Raw genomic sequence first — 20,371 nt, 5'->3', positions numbered from 1 at the left:
GCAGCAGGCGACCGCCACAAATAAAAAAAAGGAAAGAAAAGAATGTCAAGACAAAGATAGAGTGTATACTTTTAAAGCTCTGGTTAAGTAAATACAGCTACAACGTATGTTATGAGCACATGTAGGTAGACAGACCACTGTAATTTTAGCCTTGTGATTTTTTGTGGCCACCAGTTTTTTTGTGACCGTGGTAAAAAAAAAAATTGTAATGTCGCCCTCTTGTGGCACTTTTGGAGAATTGTTATAAAAACTAATATGATGTGATATAAGGTTTTATAAACATGGTAAAAAAAATCCTTGTAATGTCGCCCTCTTGTGGTATTTTTGGAGATTTGCAAAAATGTAATATGATGTGTTAATATGAGATCTTGTGACCATGGTTAAACAAATCTTTGTAAATTTGCCCTGTTGTGGCAGTTTTGGAGATTTGTAAAAAAAAAAAAAAAAAAAATAGGGATTTGATATTATTACATGCCTGAGGGACACGTGTTTTCTGTTCTCATGTATTTGTGTTTGGTTGTTCTCTCTTTCTGTCTTTCTGTATTTTTGCCATACAAGTGGCTGCTGATTGGTTGCAGCTTTTTCTCTACTGCATCCAATAAGAGATATGGTGGAGTGACTGGGGGCGGGACTTTCAGTATAAAAAGTAGCAGCCACAAATAAAAAAAAAAAGAAAAGAATGTCAAAACAAAGATAGAGTGTAAACTTTTAAAGCACTGGTTGAGTAAATACAGCTACAAGGTTATGTTAAGAGCACATGCAGGAAGACAGACCACTGTAATTTTAGCCTTGTGATTATTTGTGGCCAGTTTTCTTGTGACCCTGATAAAAAAAAAAAAAAAAATGAAATGTTGCCCTCTTGTGGCACTTTTAGAGAATTGTTATAAAAACTAATATGATGTGGTAAAATGAGATCATGTGACCATGGTAAAAAAAAATCTAGTACTGTGCCCTCTTTTGGCAGTTTTGGAGAATTGCAATAAAATGATATGTTGTGTTAATATGAGATCTTGTGACCATAATAAACAAAAATCTTTGTAATTTCGCCCTGTTGTGGCATTTTTGAAGAATTGTAAAAAAAATGGTGAGATTAAAATGTTACGAGCCTGTTCACTACTGCAACCAATTAGAGATATGGTAGAGTGACTGGGGGCGGGGCTTCCAGTAAAAAAAAAAACAGCAAGAGCCATGAATAAACAAAGGAAAGAAAATAATGTTAAGTTAAAGATAGAGTGAATATTTCTAAAGCTCTGGTTAAGTAAATACAGCTACAAGGTTATGTTAAGAGCACATGCAGGAAGACAGACCACTGTAATTTTAGCCTTGTGATTATTTGTGGCCAGTTTTCTTGTTACTCTGGTAAAAAGAATGAAATGTCGCCCTCTTGTGGCACTTTTAGAAAATTGTTATACAAATTTACATGACATGGTAAAATGAGATCATGTGACCATGGTAAAAAAAAATCTTGTAATGTCTCCCTCTTTTGGCAGTTTTGGAGAATTGCAATAAAATAATATGTTGTGTTAACATAAGATCTTGTGACCATAATAAACAAAAATCTTTGTAATGTCGCCCTGTTGTGACATTTTTGAAGAATTGTAAAAAAAAATAGTGATATGATATTGTTACGAGCCTGTTCTCCACTGCAACCAATTAGAGACATGGTGGAGTGACTGAAAAAGAAAGAAAAAAAAAGAAAAGAATGTCAAGGGCAGTTGTAGCCTAGTGGTTAAGATACTGGACTAGTAAGCAGAAGGTTGCTGGTTCAAACCTCATCACTGCCAGGCTGCCACCGTTGGGCTCTTGAGCAAGGCCCTTAACCCTCAATTGCTTAGACTGCAAAATGTAAGTCGCTTTGGATAAAAGCATCTGCTAAATACTGAAAATATAAAGCTAGAGTGTTTACTTTGATTATTTGTGGCCAGTTTTCTTGTGACCATAATAAAAAAATATTTGTAATGTCGCCCTCTTGTGGCACTTTTGGAGAATTGCAAAATAAAAAAATACTGATATGATATTGTTACGTGCCTGAGGGACACATTTTTTTTTTCTTCTGTTTTTATGTATTTGTGTTTGGTTATTCGCTCTTTCTGTCTTTTTGCAGTACAAGTGTCTAATGATTGGTTGCAACGTTTTCTCCACTGCATTCAATGAGAGGCATGGTGGAATGACTAAGCATCAGCAGTACATTTACATTTACATTTTCAGCATTTAGCAGACAATAGTCGGCAGTGTAGCCTAGTGGTTAAGGTACTGGTCCAGTATTCAGAAGGTTGCCGGTTCAAGCCTCACCACTACCAGGTTGCCACTGTTGGGCCCTTGAGCAAGGCCCTTAACCCTCAATTGCTTAGACTGTATACTGTCATGACTGTAAGTCGCTTTGGATAAAAGCGTCTGCTAAATGCCGAAAATGTAAATGTAGCAGACGCTTTTATCCAAAGCGACTTACACAATGAGCAATTGAGGGTTAAGGGCTTTGCTCAGGGACCCAACAGTGGCAACTTGGTGGTGGCGGGGCTTGAACCGGCAACCTTCTGTTTACTAGTCCAGTACCTTAACCACTGAGCTATCCAGTACAAGTGGCTTTTAATTGGTTGCAGCCTGTTCTCCACTGCAACCAATGAGCAATAGGGTGGAGTGACTGAGGGCGGGGTTTCCAGTTAAAGCAGGAGACCGCCAGAAATAAATAACAAAGAAAAGAATGTCAGGATAAAGATAGAGTGTAAACCAGTGGCGATTTCTGTAAGACTGCAAGGGAAGCTCAGCTTCCCCTAAAATGTCAAAAATTAAATGGTCAAATATGTACAGTTGTGTTAACATTTCATTGACTACAAATGCGTTAGAACACGTTCATCTTGAAGACGAGTTCGTTCAGAATCAGCTACTTATCACAAATCGACTTGATTTTGTTAACTCATACATTCCCGGAGCGTCAATGCATTTACCCACAGAAGCTGAGCGTCTCTTTGCTTCTATGAGGCTGCATGGGCGGGACTTCGAAACTCGCCGGTCATTGGATAAATGCCACGATTTTGTCCCGCCCCCGGATGCTGAGCGTCTCTGGGGGTGAATGGGGCTGTGGGCGGGTCTGGACGCTGAGCTTCTGCAAGATGATTGGAGGATCAGTCGAAAGGCTGAATCCCGTTTTGATTGACAGCTGTCGCTGGGAGCTTCAGTCCCATCGCGGATTTTGCGAGTGAAGTCGGAAGACAAACTGCAACCCATTTCAGGACATTTTCTTGAAAACTAACAAAGGGGAGAATTTATACATTTATATATAAATAAATTGAAAAATTTTATGATGTAAGCCGACAATGAGCTTCCCCTCTTTGAAAGACCAGCAGCCGCCACTGGTGTATACTAATATTTTATATGTAAATTAAAGCTCTGGTTAAGTAAATACAGCTACACGGCTATGTTATGAGCATATGCAGGTAAACAGACCACTGTAATTTTGGCCTTGTGTTTATTTGTGGCCTCCAGATTTCTTGTGACCGTGGTAAAAAAAAATTTAGATGTCGCCCTCTTGTGGCAGTTTCTGAGAATTGTTGTAAAAACTAATATGATATGGTAATATGAGATCTTGTGACCGTTTAAAAAAAAACTTTGAATGTCGCCCCCTTGTGGCACTTCTGGAGAAATGTAAAATAAATAACATGATATGGTAAAATGAAAAAAAAAAAAATAATAATAAAAATAAAACCCAATGTAATATCAATAATAATCAATAATACTTTGTGATCAACCTCACTGGTTGTCCCTCAGATTGTGACAAGCTGCTACAAATTGTGCAGCATGTGTGATCAGTCCGCTCTTCTCTCCCAGTATGTAGGGCAGTTTGTGTGTGTTACTGCAGTGTAGGAACTCAGGGGAGATGCTGCTGATCTTCCTATAGTATAGACTCCTGATAGAGCTGTACTTCAGGTACTCTGTTAGGAAGTGCAGCTCTGTCTCCACCACTGTGAGCTCACAGTGAGAGCACAGCCTGGCCTTTCTGGGTGTCCAGCTCTGTCTGTGCCGCCCGGTTTCGATGGCCAGGCTGTGCTCACTGAGTCTGTACATTGTCAAAACCTTCCTCAGTTTTTTTTCTTTCATTTCTGTCAGGTAAGCAGCCAGAGAGTAATCTTGATTCAGGGCTGAAGAGCACTAGAGTCTGTGTTGTTGTTGTATTGTCTCAGTCCAGTATTTGATGTAATTTTGTTTTAGTTTGGTCATAATTTGGTTGGGTCTAATGTTTTGGGTGAGTGTGTGGTGAGGCTGATTGGTGTGTGTGATGTTAGTGTGTTTTAGGTCACTGAGACCAGCTGGGTTAGGGGACTCCTTTCCATGTTCAGCTCTTGGCATGTCAGTGCTTTATAATGGAGTGAGTGGGGGACACTGGATTTGATATGTTTCCAGAAGTTTAGAGCTCTTTTCTGAATGCAGAATATTAGTGGGTATTGTGGCCCTGCAGGCCGTGTTGGGGGTCTTCCTCTGCACACTGAGAAGATTTCTGCAGAACTCTGTGTGCAGAGTTTCAATTGCGTGCTTGTCCCAGTTAGAAAAATAGAAAAGTTAGGCGCCCCCCACACCTCACTACCATACAGTGTGATGTATGTGTACTCTCTCACTCTCTCTCTCTTTCTCTCTCTCTCTCTCTTTCTGTTGTTTTCTCTGGAAAAGAATCAATGATTCGTTCATGCTGCTGCATCCAGGCACTTAAGTGGCCAGTTTCGATTCAGAGCCAAACTGTTCACTCAAGCCAACTGACGCCGTTGAACTGCCAGCATAGAGGGGGAGCCAAAGAGTCATTTCCAGTGTCGATTTCGAGACAAAAAATCACTAAGGCTTTTGATTCTAGACAAAAATCTGCATTGATCTCTGTTTTTTTTTAAATATTGTTTTATTTATCTATTTTATTTTTGAAGCTTTATTCCACTTCATCCGGCACTACTTGTCTGATACGTCTCAGTGTTGTTGGGTAATGACACGTTTCTCAGCCATACAGACGTGTGTGTGTACACGTGCGGCTTTCAAAGTCGGCTGTAACATCTGGACACCTTCATCTGATTGACGTCCTCGTGGCCTGCTCATACGGTTTGGTGGGACGGCCTGATCCTGCCATACGCTCTCTCCGCTTCTCTGAACGCCACTCGGAGGAATAGTTTAACCCTCAGATGCATAAGTGAGTCAGAAATGACCCGGTGAGGTTGTTTGAATGAAAAAGTTGTTATCATTTCATATTTCAGCTATTCCTCAAAAATCATGTTTTTGATATCACGCCACCTACATGTTTAACTTACCTTTTACACATTTTACATAATTCTAGTTTTTGTATTACTACCCAAAGCTTCCATAAGTGGGTCAAAAATGACCCGTATTCATTTCCTATAGAATTTCATGGGAACTTTTGATTCTTATCAACTGTGACTGTCAGGAATATATATTCTGTAGACCACAGATTATATAACAAGTGTCTCTCCTTAAGAAGATTATGGAGACACAGCAAGATACATGTAATTATTATCTTCATTTTTTTTACCTTAGAAATGTGTGGGTGCGTGTCATACATGACTACTGTGTGAAAGATGATCTGTAATTATCATGTATCAACAAATTAACACTAGCTAGCTAATTAAGCTAGCTAACATTACTGTATGTACTGTGTGTGTGCATATGTGTAGGTGTCATTTATGTATATTGTGTAAAGGAGTATGTGTTTCTTATCATCTATCATCAAATTTGCAGTTTGTGAAACTAGCTAGCTAACGATGGATGGATGAATGATGGATGGATATAGATAGACAGATAGACAGACAGATCTTATCAACCCACACATGAGACGTTGACTGGAAGGTTGCCCCCAAGGTGATAAAAGCCACAGGAAAGAATCAGACAGAGTCAACCGAAGAGAAAGAGGTGTCAGATCTGCCCAAGTAACAAAGATTGTAAAGTCAACAGTCTGTGTGCAAAATGCGCCTGTACGTACCTGTGTGCAATGATTACAGCCAGACACAGGTAGTTTGTCACAACTGCATACCGTGACTCACTCACTCACTCACTCACTCACTCACTCACTCACACACTCACACACTCTCTCTCTCTCTCTCTCTCTCTCTCTCTCTCTCTCTCGTGTAAGCAACAATGTATACTATTTACACCCAGGTGTGAAAACAGCATTACATACTATTTACACCCGGGTGCATACAACCTGCAGATACTGTTTACACCCTGGTGTAAACGGCAATGTATACTATTTACACCCAGGTGTAAATATTACAAGATTACAAAAAAAATTTAATTTTTTTTTTTTTTTTTATATTATTTTCAGATTGTATATTTTTAAATTGCATTATTTACATTATCTACACCCAGGTGTAAAATAGCACTTCATGATCAATTTACTGCTATCTTTTGACCTTTAGCATGTCCATGTATAGTGTTTATATACTCGTGTGAAACTGAAAAATACATAACCTGAAGCAAACAGCAATTTATACATCCATGTGTAAACAATTATGTATTTTTTTTTGTACCTTAATTTAAAGAGAAATATATACCATTTACACCTTTGTGTAACTGTCTAATAATTAGACTTAGCTTTTTAGCTATCCTTTTGCTTGGACCCTTATTTCTGTTAAGCTACACATAAAAAAGTACATTTAAATTAGCAGTGGTGACACTGATAATTCCAATGATAAATATACTGAATGACAATTTTAGTCTTATACAGTATGTGCTTCTTGACTACCATGCATTCTAATTTCTTTCCTAAAAAATCTATTCTGCTTGCGACAATCACCAAATTGGTTAAAAGTCATTGTAGTTTACACCTAAGCAATTATCTCAGCATTATTTATAAACACTTCAATAAATACTATAATAAAGAAAATTAAGCCTGTCTACAGAGTATATGAACAACACTAGTAAATGTTTTTGTATTTGTAACTGTTGTGTATTGTTACATTTTCTTCTTTTGACTCTATTATTAGAGTGCTTTATGGTCATACAGCTAATAACAGAGTACTCCATAATAGCCACATAAAGTGATTACATTAATTAAAGGTAAAAATAACTTTTAGGAACAGACTAGGATTGGTAATGTGAGAATCAGTTTCAACCAATACCTACACCATTGTCCAGTGCAAAATTATCTTAATTTTGATTAGAAAGAAAGAACAAAAGAAAGAAAAAACACGACACAAGATACCTTTTTAAAATGTATTACTTTTCCTTTCATTACACAAAACACATTCACATATCCTGTAAAACACAGTCTGTAGTGTATAAGGCAAAAATAAAAAATAAATCATTACAAAAAGTTACAAAAAAAAAAAAAGTTCAATTGCGTTTAGGAGCTGCTATCAGACGATCACGGATGTACAGCCGGATTTTATTTATTTGGCTTTGTTTTACATCACTTGGGTCAGTGTTTTTTATCAAAGCTTCAGCATTCTGAGAGATCAAAAAGAAAATATACATACTAAGAGAACAAACTTCACAGGCACACAAAGCTAAAATTTAGATATACTATTTATGAACTACACTTACCATCAGAGCAAATATGCCACAGCTAGAGCCATCTTCCTGTGTCACTGTAGAGATGCTTCCACTTGACCAGCCATCCAACTTCTCTCCAGTTACAGCCCGCTCTTTCATGAAGTTTCTATTATGAAAGGTAAAAAAACAAAGTTATCATTTATATGCATTATGCTACATTGACTTTCATCCTCCAATTTATACAACATATAATAAAGATTGAATACCTCCAGTAATTTAGGTATTGCCTCTGCCTAGTCACACTTGGCTGCGAGTCCATGACATACACCTTGCGCAACTCAACATTTGCTGCCAGAAGGAACCAGTGTGAATTCCTGCACACAGGCAGCAATATCCACTGGTACATCTCAAACTGCACCTGTTGGCACATAAAAATGGAGTCTTTGCACCACTATTCTTGTAACTGGACAGGACATGTGGTACAATGGCTTACATTTTTGTACTGCCACACAGTGTACTGTCCTTTTCTCCAAAACCCTTCAATAAAGCACTGTAGTATGTAAACTGGCTTGATGGATTCTTCTGCCACGAGTCCAAGGTAGGCATGTATAACCTTAAAAAACACATACACTATTCATAAATTATTATTACTACTGAAAACGTGAACATTTACTTAAGTAGTGCATGTTGTTTACATTGTCATTAAGCCACATTCCTGGTTTAAGGGTGTCCAGGTCAAGATCATAGAGAGTAATCCCTCCAACACTAAAACCTGTATCTGGTGTTGGCATCACTTGGCATTGTAATGGGACAAGGAATGAAGGCAGATCGTCCAACTCTGTATCTGGTTCATGCAGACGTTTCTTGGCTGTAATCATGTCAATGACAAACATATTAAATGCTTGACAGTTCATTAACAAAATTCATGTCCTGTTATTGTACAGTATTTTACCATGTCATAAGTAAATACGTGCTAACCTTTTTTGTTGAAAGTAAAGTTTCTTTGCCTTTTTGGCCTTCCCCGTCTACTTTTAACCGGTGTGATTTTAAGGCTGGAACAGGTGTTAACAGCATCTTTAGCATCAAGCTCTGCTACCTCTGGATCATGAATATGACTGCATTTGTTAGCACTCATTACATTATCATTTGTCTTGTTAATATCCAAAAATGTTTGGCTATCTCCAGACTCAAACATTTGTTTGTCTTCACTGTGGCTACAGTCTTCAGTGCTGGATGCAATTTCAAGTACTACACTTTGTTTGTTGGCCTTCCAGCAATTTAATAAATTTCTCAATACTTGAAGTTTGTCCTGATATTCTTGGCCTCCACAGCTAGCAATCAGAGATGCTATCTCCATGGCAATAGGACAAACAGTACTGAATCTTTCATTGCTACTGAATTTGGACTTTCGCATCATCATAACCTGGCAGTCCCCTAAACCATTTTTAACAAACTCCTGATGGACTTCCTCATCCCGTTTAAGCCATCTTGGATGAATGCTTGTGTGGTCTACAACTGGAGCATTTTCTTGTTTTCGACAGAAAATAATATGTGCACAGGGTAGACCAAATGTTACAGAAAAGGTGCAAGAACATGTTTTCATAGCTGTGTCCACTTTGTTTTTCTTGTGTCTACCTTTCCCTTGCCATTGTACAAAGTACCCTTCCTGCTCTTTAAAAATGGTAAAACTTTGACTTTCTGATATTTGTAACTCCTCCATTACCATTCTGTAGGCTTTGTCTGTCAGAATCTTTGATAGTTCCATTGCTGTTTGTGAACCTGCCCGTGTGTCAAAGAAATGTGTAGTAATCTCTGAACATTCTTGAAAATTTCTTTCACATTCCTGAATTTCAATGAATTTAATCAATTCTTTTAGAGCTGCACATATTGACAAATTTTGGTGCAACACCTTTTTCAGTTTCTGGAAGTGGCTTTCAATTCTATTATTTGTGTTGTTTCCCATGGTGGGTAACTTCTTCCTGTAGAAATGCGCCCATTTTTCTTTCTGAGCATCCCATTGTGTCAAAAAGTAATCAACAAACTTTTGATCTGGGCATTCACGTTTCAGTTTTTCCAAACCTTGCTGATATTGCGCATTGGTGTCACTGTACAAAATTGATGCTAATGTGGTCAGAAGAGCTTTCTTTGCTTGTCTTGTGAGAAGCAGCTCTGCTATTCTTTTCTTCCAGTGTTTTATTACATGGAAAGAGCACAGAAAGACAAGGGAGCCTTCAAAGTATTCATGTAACACTTTCATTTGGGTTGCATCTTTGTCCACCATGAACATTCTGATTCTGCTCCAGTCAGCATTTCTCTCCTTGAAAAGAGCACACATTTGAGACAGGTGTTGTTCAGTTTCGCCTCGCAGAAAGGCATATGCGACATGTTCTCCTAAGCCCTGTTCATTCATTACTGCAAAACACTGAAGAGTGTAACCCTGCATGTTTGTCTTGTAGGTGGCATCTGCAAAGGTTATGTCTGGATTTTTTTTGAATGCCTGTCCCATCTTCTGGGTCTGAATAAAAATCATTTGAATGCTTCCACTCTCATCTGCCCCAATCTCAGCTGTATGGCCTTGATCTTTCAAATGTTTTATAACTCTGACAATCTGCTCTGCATCTGTGTGGTCACTCTGCTCTGCTTTCTTAACTTGCTGCTTTATATTATGCAGATCCTTCAATTTCATTTGCTTTCCAAATCTATCTTTCACAAACCCTTTCAATATTGATGCACTGACCTGACAATGATCAATTAACAATGAATTAACTGCAAATATAAAATTAAAGTACTGTACAGCTTATTCATAACTATATTAAATGAATACTTGCCTTTAGCTGCACCAATCTTTCAATTTATTGCCTTTCTTCTATGTTAGGCCTTCTGTTTTGTGGGTATTTCTGGAAAAGCTTGGCAGATACAGGGTGATTATGTTTCTCCACCACCTTAGAAACAATATGTTTGCCCACTTTCCTGTCATAGCGTAATTTAATGATCACAGGGCATCCCATCCGTAAATAGTCCTGAAAAGGTCTTTTAATTCTTGCCTGCAATAAATAGAAACAATGAAAACAATTATATATGTATGTTTTTTTAAATGTCATAAATGTCTATAGGAAAACCATTTCAACAATCTGCCGGAGAAGCTCTAGCACATTCCATTCCAGCTAGTCTGATATTAAGCTTACACAATTGAACAGCAGAGCTAATGCTACAGTGCATGGCAAATTATTTGGGTCACTCTCTGCAAGTGTCAAAAAGGTGCAGCAACTGTTCTCACTAACTTTTGCAAGTTCTTTTGGAGCCATAGTGGACACATGACAGAGTCAATCTAGAGTACTTGAACTTTTCTGCAAGAGCTGGATTGCTATCATTTATCTTTTCTGATCTTTCTTTGTGCATTGGATGGTGGCCCTCTGCACTCCATAACCTCACTGCTCTCTGGAATTCCTCATAACTGTCGAAGGACTTTCCTACACAAACTGTCTTGGGTCTTTCTTCCTTATTTGGGAGAGAACACAAATATTAACATCATTACAAGCCTGACATGATATACTGTATGTGTGAAAACAGTTTGCCATACAAACAAAGGTACTTTACTGTTCTGAAGAATTGATCTGAACATACTAACAAGCAGTTAAGTTTTTTGGATGAGCCAACACTGCTTCTTAAAATTAGCGAATATTAACTTTAAATCACTGATGCTCTCAAGTTTGAACAATTTAGGTACAAAAACAGCCAGCACTTAAAAAAATAGCATGAGTATGGGCTAATGAGTGAAAACTCAGCAGTTGTTATTTCAGTTTGAGGTCTGCAAGGGCTCGAGTTATTTAATCAAAGTTTGAATTGAGGGAGGATTGGGGGATGGCATAAGAAAAAAATGGAATTTGAGGGGTCCCATGCAACTTCTTTGAATTTTTATGATTTTATGTGACATTATCCTTACTCAGTTTTCATCATCTTCAAACTTTGAGTCTTCCCCCATGGATTTAAAGTAAACTCACAGCTTTAACAAATACAGTATACAGGACATTGTGTAAACCGTGAACAGGATCCCCATGAACCAGAAGCGTAGGTTTTATTTCAACTTTGGGTGGGACACACTGTTCACACCACCTAACCTAACACATTGTACAAGTAGTGTTTTATGTTAAAAGAATGCTGTTATTATGGTAAAATTATGTTAAAAGAATATTATACACCCTCTGAACTTTGAGGGGGACACCTTTCTCCACACAAGTTCCAATTATCATACATAAACCCATTCTGCTTCATTCATTATTGCCCTCAGATCTTAAAAAGATGACTGCTTCAAAATGTTGGTTATTCCAATTGTCCATTCCACGTTAAGCAGCAAAAGTTACAACATCCCCGCAAGTTGCTTGAATAAAAGTTCTCTACTATTTGAGATGAAACTTCAAACAAAAATACAGACAATAGTTTGCCACCTTAAATAAGCCTTGTAAAACAGACTTTAAAATAAATAATAGTAATTACGCCAAATACAAACAGACATTATTATTATTTTTTATATAATAAACATAGATTATTATTTTTTCTTTTTTTATAGTACATCTATATTTAGCAGCATGCCTATTCTTTTAACAAGGTGTTTATGCATGCCCGCTTTGAATCGCAGCCTGCTGGATGTTTAACACAGAGGTCAAGCCAGCGGCCATTTGCCCAAACTGGCCGCATATCAGATTTGTTTGCACAGCTACCAGTGACAAGTACATGAAAACATGAATAAAAGACCTCAAATTACACATACAACTCACCACTTTATAAAATGGTAATTTCTCATAAGTAGTCCTTAAACAATCAGATGTCAGTTCACTGTTTATCATGCTTATTCTACTGTAGTGTTTTAGTAAACGGCTTCCAAAATTGGCAATTGTATTGTAATGATGTTATACATATATAGTATATATAGTATACAATTGTCGTTTTTCTTAAGTAGTCCATAAAACCAACATGTTTCAGCTAAGTTTTTTTTCAGTTCTATACTGTTATATACTGTTTTGATGAAGTACCTTATGAGAAATAACCACTTTATAATGTGTTTAAACTAATTAAAATACAACAGACAATTATGGTGATTCTGGGTGTCATTTACATTAAAACTGAACAGTACCTAACTTCCTAATACCTACCTATATATGAATATGCAAATATGTTGGTTTTATGAAATTCATTAAAACACAGTTGACATTTTTGATGGCTTGGGATGCCACTTACTTAAAAACAATACAATAGAATCACTTTCGAATTCAAATCTACATAACATGATCAACACTGTACTGATATTGTTTGGTTTTATTGACTACTTTTGAGAAATTACCATTTTATAATGTATTTTACTTCACAAATCATTAAAATACAATACACAGTTTTGATTTAGAAGCAATTTACTTAAACTGTACAGTAGAATGAGTTCATAACTGATAAGTACATAGTATGATAATTCTGAATTGACATCTGCTTGTTTATGGACTATTTATGAGAATTCACCCTATAAAACGGGGAGCTATTTGTATGTGTAAATTGATTGTGTTAAATGTTTAGTGACTCCACCAAGGCACTAGTAGCTGTGCACACAAATCTGATGTGCGGATAGTTTAACTGTGTTTGAGCTGGCTAAAGCGCAGTTGTGTAACTTACTTCCTATGACCACGGTGCAGCGAATAAATCCCGCTGGTCAGTTACAGGTAGACTGCCCTGTGCAGACCTCAAACATGAGCTCATTCCAGCTCCGTTTGCCAGAACCACAACAAATATAACGTCAGCATGCTATTGACTATTTTTGCTAGCTAATGCTAGCGAAAATGTAACATTATGGTTACCTCTGAACGTCGTTTCAGGAGGGATTTCTTCATTGTCTGTAAAAAAATTGCTAAGTTAGCCAGTCTCCAAGTTAAGGTTAAGTTTAGATAGGTTAGCTCGATAGGTGTTAGCACTTTGCCTTCGGTTTTTATTGGCAGACTATGGACAGTTTGTCAACATTTCTTAGCGAACAACTTTAATATGTTGCAGATGTCACGTAGTTGTCTAAACTGTACTGTTAATGCACTTGTTTAGGCTTCAAACTATTTAACATCCAACATTTTGAGAAAATTTGACTCACCGTTCACCAAAGAGCTTTGGCTGAAAGTGTTCGAACTTCGAAGTGGCGCCTTTTCTGCAACTCCGCCCTACAGTCGTTGGTAGACATGCGCAGTTTGCTCTTTTTCATTTTTGGGTACGAATAGCTTTACTGTGTGGGAAATGCTATTTGTACCCGGGTGCAAATAGACACTCCGTTAATTAAATCACAAAATACAATATCTATTAAAATGTAAAAAATATTCGAACATTTAATATTATTTACATATTTAATTTGCATATGGGACATGAATTTAGTCCCGCCCTCAGCTCGCTGGTCCGATCGGCGTAATTTGTTGATTGGTGGTTCTGGATGTCAGTCAGATCTTTCTCTGAAAGTAGGCGCTTCTTGTCTGCAGTGAGCTGTAAACAGTTAGTCCACGTGTGGGAGCAGAACGGGGGATGCTCGTGGATTTGTCCTCCTCTGTTATCAGATGAGGTGAGTCTTTCATGTTGTTGAACTTTATAAAGTAGTGGCACGTAATTAAGCTTTAAGAAATGTCGGTAATGTGTTAAGTTCTTGTTTAAATGGTAATTGTCCAGTATATGTCAGTGATATTGTGCTGAACGTGAGCAGCCCAGCTGTTTAGCCTGTTGGAGTCAGACACGTTGGACATTTAGTTTAAAGTGTGTGTTTAAACTGTGCCTAATGTTTTACTACTGAACATCTTAGAGCTTAAGATAATTTACAGTGTTCCGTTTTGTTGGTGCTCGATGGTCAACTAATAAATCACGACTCTGAGTCGACTCAATGTTAACCACGGCACCACGCATCGCGGACCAAAGCGGGATCCACGATTCCGTTACACTTTACAATAACAACAGTAATCGGCGTAGAGGAATCGACTCCTCTGGCGATCGGTGTAGAGGAATCGACACCTCTGAATTATATATTTCGAGAATTAATAAAATATTAAACGTTTAATAATGTTGTTCCTCTCAAACTGAAAATGAAAAATATTGTTTGGTATTTTATTTACCACAACAATCCATCTGTGTTAGCCTCAAAGCTAACTCAAGTTAACCTGGTTAATCTAAAAAGATTTATTTTATTCTGATTAATATACCGGTATATTATATTGTTTTGTCACCCATTATAACATATTAATTTTTCATATCTTGTGTTTTATTTTATTTATTTCTTACCTCTAAACTCTGCTCTGGTAAACTCCTTAAAGCCAGAAATAACGAACTGAGGGTTAAAAACGGCTTTTTATACCCTCAAACTGCGCGAGACTGCTAGCGCGTGCAGTCACTTTCACACTTTCCCGCCGCCCTCCTCAGGGTGTTCAGTCTAGTAAATATAATCAGCTACACTGTATGGACAAAAGTATTCTTTTATAACACCCCATTCTAAATCCATAGACATTTATATATAGTCTGTTCCCCTCTGCAGCTATAACAGCTCCCATTCTTCTGGGAAGGCTTTCTACAAGAGTGTGTCTGTGGGAAATGTATCAGTTCATATAGCATCTGTGAGATCAGACAGTGATGTTGGATGAGAGGACCTGGCTCACAATCTTCATTCTAGTTTATCCCAGCAGTGTTTGAGGGGGTTGAGGTCAGAGCTCTGTATGGGCATTCACTAAGTGCTTGATTTTATACACTATATGGACAAAAGTATTGGGACACACTTCTTAATCACTAAATTTAGGGGGTTTGTTCAGTCCCATTGCCACAGGTATATAAAATCAAACACCTAGTGAATGCCAGGAGAATGAGTGCACAGTGTCAACCCAGTTTGGTGGAGGAGGGATAATGTTATGGGGTTTTTCAGGGCTTGGTCTAGGCCTGGGAATGAGAATTCTTAATGCTTCATTACACCAAGTCATTTTGGACAGTTATTTGGTTTCAACTTTGTGGGAACTGTTTGGAGAAGGCTCTTTTCTGTTTGTACATGACTGTGTCCCAGTGTACAAAGAAAGGTTCATAAAGGCATGGTTGGGTGAGTTTGGTCTGGAAGAACGTGATTGGTCCACACAGAGCTCTGACCACAACCCCATCGAACGCCTTTGGGGGGAAATGGAGAATGGAGATTGTGAGCCATGTCTTCTTGTCCATCACTTCCTGACCTCACAAATGCTCTTATGGATGAATGGACAATAATTCCCACAGACACACTCAAATCTTGTAGAAAGCCTTCACAGTGGGATGTCATGAATTCTCCTGTAGGTGTAATATGTAGGTGTCCAAATACTTTTGTCCCTATTAGGTGTATATGTAGGATTTAGAGCAGCTAGACCAAGGTATGCTTCATTGCATTTGATCAGGAGGAGAAACTTTTACTTGCTACAGGGGATGACGCTATATTTAACACGAAACAAATACATTGCGTCCTGGTTTGCTTTTATACTGGTCATATGTATTTGCAGTTGAACCAAAATTAGGGAACAAAGTGACACGTGTCAAGCCTGCAAGCATAGATGTGTTGAGTGAGACGCATCGAAGGCAGTTCAGTACGCTTGGTGGTCAATAGATTCATGTGGACTCTATACACAGACAAAACAGTGAGTTTTGGTAATCAATAGTTAATAAATACATTGATTAACAATATTTATATAGCACATCAACATGTTTACATAGTTACATCAGTATGCATTTTTTTAAAGAAAAGAGTTACCTTGGTTAAAGAGCATTTATTCATGTATTTAGCAGTGGCCCTAATATGCTGTCGTAGCAAACATACCTTTCTCCAACAAAACAGTTGCATAGTGAAGACACAAGTGTGCTCGGGCCCAGAACATAGCAGTGTGCACAGGGGAAAAGGGAGTACAATCATTCTCTGGTATTGTACAAGGCAACAGCGCCTAGTGTGAGTGCACCTTTATGTTCTTAAACTTGGTATGGTTGTCAAAAGAAGTCATATCCTAATTTTTATTGATATATTTAACTGAGGGTCTGTGTAATCTTAACTTACTGACTAGTGTAAACTTTGACTTTTAAATACAACAGAAGGAGAAGAAGCCAAAATTAACTTGCAGGTGCAGAAATCTGCTATTAAAAGGGAAACATTCAAACGCCTCATGTCTAGACAGGACATGACACATTAAAACACATTTATATATCTGTGCACACACACACATGTGCCTTGTCCTTGTTTTTACTATGCACTTATTTACCATTCATCATAAATTCATTAAATGAATGTCTCATGAACTTAAACAGTTTGTCTGTGCTCTTTCCTCTGCGTTGTCCTGCATATAGTCTCCACCATGGTTTGTTGTTCTGCCTGGAGATGCTCCTGTCGCTCAGAGTGACTGACATCTTAACATTACCAGAGATTACACCAACAAAAATGAGGTACTCCTATTCAAACACTGCATTTGCACTTTTTACAAACAAAAACCACAGCACTGGGAAGCTTAAAGTTTGATTTATTTAAAGTAAGGAATAGGGAAAGGTCATTGGGATCTGTTAAAAAAATATAGACAAGAAAAAAAGCAAAAGCAGCACTAAAATAATAAAGAACGATAATGCTGCTCTCAGACAAAGTGAATTGGGGACAAATCATTTAAAGACCACTTTTTCAAAATGACCAAATTGAGGCATTAGTCAGACTAAACACAAAAGGGACGAAATAGATCAATCACTTTGCTGCTGGTCCAACAGGTTACAAGACCCTGCAGGTAGAGCAGGGTTCCTCTACCAAGAATAAGAGCCCTGCAAAGATGGATGCAGGGTGTTAGAACTGGGCCTGGTGTGTTCACAGAGGTTTTTGGTTTTCTAAAACTGAAGGTAAATGGATTGACATAACTTGAAATGGAATGGGTGTTGACCTTGAATGAAATTGCAGCCACAGCAAATGTTGAATTTTAATCTAGCCATGGTCCACTTGGCAGTCTGTAGCATCACTGTGGCATCACCGCTCCTTCACCATGCAGCACCCAGTGCTCCTACAGTAGGTTATTAATATACACCATCAAGATTGCTTAAGTATAACTTACATTTAATATAGTAAAAGTATAGTAAAACTTTTTTATTTTTTAAATTGTACTTTTATACGGTAGTACAATATTTTTGTACTGAGCATGAGCTTCCCATAAAGCCTATTATGATCAATTGTTTAATACGTTTAACTCGCCTTGTATTTTCAGTCTCACTAACTTTTTCTTTTTCCTTTGTTATTAATTTAAAATCAGATGAGTTGCAACATAAGGTGATAGTCAAAAGAATCACAATGCCTACAGCATAATAAATAGGCTGTTTGTGGTTAATGTGTTGCATACTTTATTCAGTATACTAGCCTTATTTGTTAATGTTCCCTAAATTGACTAATTTAGTATGGGATAATTCACTAAGATGTGTTAATGCACAGATATTCAGTCTTATGCTTTAAATATTTTACCCTTTGAATGTGCATCACTCCATGCTCCACCACTGGGGTAAAAAATGTGACCCGTTGGAGTGATATTTTATATTTTAATATTTATTATTTTCACAAAACAGAATTAAACAAATGTGAAAATAATGACAGGCAATCACAGTTTATAGGTATTACCAGACTTAATGTTTTATGTGTCAAATATATGACTTAAAGATATTGCTAGAATTGAAAAACTATACAGGCGAGTCTCGCTTCAGCATCTGTCTGTGAGGAGTTTGGAGCTTCTCCCTGTGTCTGTGTGGGTTTTCGCCAGGTGCTCTGGTTCCCTCCCTGCTCCTGAAAAACACAGAGGGTAGGCTTATTGGATACACGTAATTGCCCCTCGGTGTGTGTGTGTGTGGTATGTGGTATATGTATTCCTGCTTTGTGCTGAGTGATTCCGGGTGGGCTCCGGACAAACCACCACTCTGACGGACTAAGCAGATGAGAAAATGTCTGACTGACTATCAGAATACACTGCTGTATTGCTTTTCAAAGATTATTGCCCTAATTTTAGTTTTTCTATTAGTTCAACCCTACTAAAAACAAGTTTGGCGTAAAGGACTGCCTGAAAGATCAATCTGAGGTGCTGCATGCAGTACATGTGATGTTTAAGGAACTAAACCACTTAATGTTTGGTTATTATGTAATGTGTACAGCAAATATACTGTCTTCTGTAACTTGATCTATTGAGCTATTTTAGCTGAAACACTCATTTGTTGTGTATATATTTTGTAAAAAAAAAAAAAACAGATCTGATGCCACTGCAGCAGGACAGTACAGCAATAACAATATGGCAGTGTTCGTCATAACCTAATTTGGTGATGTTTTCTTCACTTGGCTTTGTCTACCATTGTTTTGCTTAACAACACTCAACTTATTCTTTCTTTTCTTCCTTTTGACACAGGTTTTGGCTCGAATCTCAGCATGTACAACGGACATCATCTTATGGAGCAGCAGCTTAAGTTGTCTTCAACCTTCAAAAGTTCAAACACATCACTTCCCTCCTGTGTACCCTTCCCTGGCTTCCTGTAGCAGCCTCCCCTTGAGTGAACAGCAGAATGACTGTCTTAGAACAGAGTCAAACTTAGGAGAGTCTCCTAAATTATAGAAAAGCTCTTAGTGCTGCTAGAGCAAAATATTTCTCCTCGCTAGAAGAAAACAAAACTAATCCTACATTTAATACTGTAGCAAAACTAAATAGGAAGACCACCACTACAGAAGCATCCACACCATCAGTATTTAGCAGCAACAACTTTATGAATTTTTTCAGTGATGAAGTTGAAAACATATGGCACAAAATTAATACTATTAATCTAAACCTGAGCAATCTGATGACAAACCAACTAGATGTCAGTATAGTTACATCAGATCAGCGTTTAGAGTCTTTTAACCCTCTCCGTGAGACCAAGTTAATTTCACTAATTTCTTGATCAAAATCGACAACATGTATACTAGATCCCGTACCCACAACTTTCCTAAAACAGATACAACTCTTTTAAAAAAGATCAATTCATCTCTTAGTACTGGCTATGTCCCTAAATCATTTAAAGCAGTTATCAAACCTCTGGCAAAAAACCTAACCTAGACCCCTGCCAGTTGTCTAATTACAGACCGATATCAACCCTCCCCTTCATCTCCAAAATCCTAGAAAAGGTTGTAGCACAGCAGCTATGTTCATACCTGCATAGAAATAACATTTGTCAGTCAGGGTTTAGGCCTCATCATAGCACAGAGACAGCGCTGGTTAAAGTTGTGAATGACCTGTTACTGGCCTCTGATCAGGGTTGTGTCTCCCTGCTTGTACTGCTTGACTTAAGTGCAGCTTTTGACACCATTGATCTCCTTTATAGGCTAGAAAATATTGTTGGAGTTTAGGGAACAGCCTATTTGAGTGACCGTTATCAGTTTGTAGATGTAAATGGTGAATATTCTATGCACAGTAAGGTTAAGTTTGGTGTTCCACAAGGTTCTGTTTTAGGCCCATCTATGTATGTATAGATATGCTACCTCTGGTTAATATTATTCTTAAACATGGTATCAGCTTTCACTGTTATGCTGATGATACACAGTTCTATGTGTCAGCACATCCAGATGAGAGACACCAGTTTAGACTCTGGATGTTGAACAATTTTCTTTTACTAAATTATATAATAAAAAATATTAGGACCACAGGCAGCTAGAAGTAAACTTTCTGATTACATAGTAACTCTGGATGGTATTTCAGTTACACCATGTACAGCTGTTATAGACCTTGGTGTGATTATTAATTCCAGTTTTTCTTTTGAAGCTCATGTAGCTATCACCACCAGGATAGCCTTCTATCATCTTAGAAACCTTGCTAAGCTATGATGTCACTACATGACGCAGAAATACTTGTCCATGCTTTTG

The 20,371-nt window shown here is 37.7% G+C and overlaps 1 protein-coding gene and 2 long non-coding RNA genes across 3 annotated transcripts; 1 reads left to right on the top strand and 2 right to left on the bottom strand.

Annotated features, from left to right (window-relative positions):
- Window positions 1–7,186: 7,186 nt before the first annotated feature.
- Window positions 7,187–9,373, bottom strand: LOC134328746 (uncharacterized). Its single transcript, XM_063009944.1, has 6 exons — window positions 8,458–9,373; window positions 8,175–8,347; window positions 7,973–8,092; window positions 7,746–7,897; window positions 7,531–7,645; window positions 7,187–7,434 (listed from the first exon to the last, which is right to left on the bottom strand). The coding sequence occupies exons 1-6, from the start codon at window positions 9,242–9,244 to the stop codon at window positions 7,321–7,323; spliced, it is 1,461 nt and encodes a 486-aa protein (XP_062866014.1). The 5' UTR covers window positions 9,245–9,373; the 3' UTR covers window positions 7,187–7,320.
- A 1,515-nt stretch (window positions 9,374–10,888) lies between these two features.
- On the bottom strand, window positions 10,889–13,667 carry LOC134329157 (uncharacterized). The gene is made up of 3 exons (XR_010014812.1): window positions 13,601–13,667; window positions 13,320–13,355; window positions 10,889–10,977 (listed from the first exon to the last, which is right to left on the bottom strand). It is a non-coding gene; the product is annotated as an uncharacterized LOC134329157 (long non-coding RNA).
- Window positions 13,668–14,006: 339 nt separating this feature from the next.
- Window positions 14,007–19,066, top strand: LOC134329145 (uncharacterized). Its single transcript, XR_010014800.1, has 3 exons — window positions 14,007–14,056; window positions 16,822–16,917; window positions 18,888–19,066. It is a non-coding gene; the product is annotated as an uncharacterized LOC134329145 (long non-coding RNA).
- Window positions 19,067–20,371: the final 1,305 nt, after the last annotated feature.

Source organism: Trichomycterus rosablanca, chromosome 15, assembly GCF_030014385.1.
Source record: "Trichomycterus rosablanca isolate fTriRos1 chromosome 15, fTriRos1.hap1, whole genome shotgun sequence".
Lineage (NCBI taxonomy): Eukaryota > Metazoa > Chordata > Actinopteri > Siluriformes > Trichomycteridae > Trichomycterus > Trichomycterus rosablanca.
Note: the sequence above shows the minus strand (reverse complement) of the source record. Positions and strands in the feature narration are given on the sequence as shown.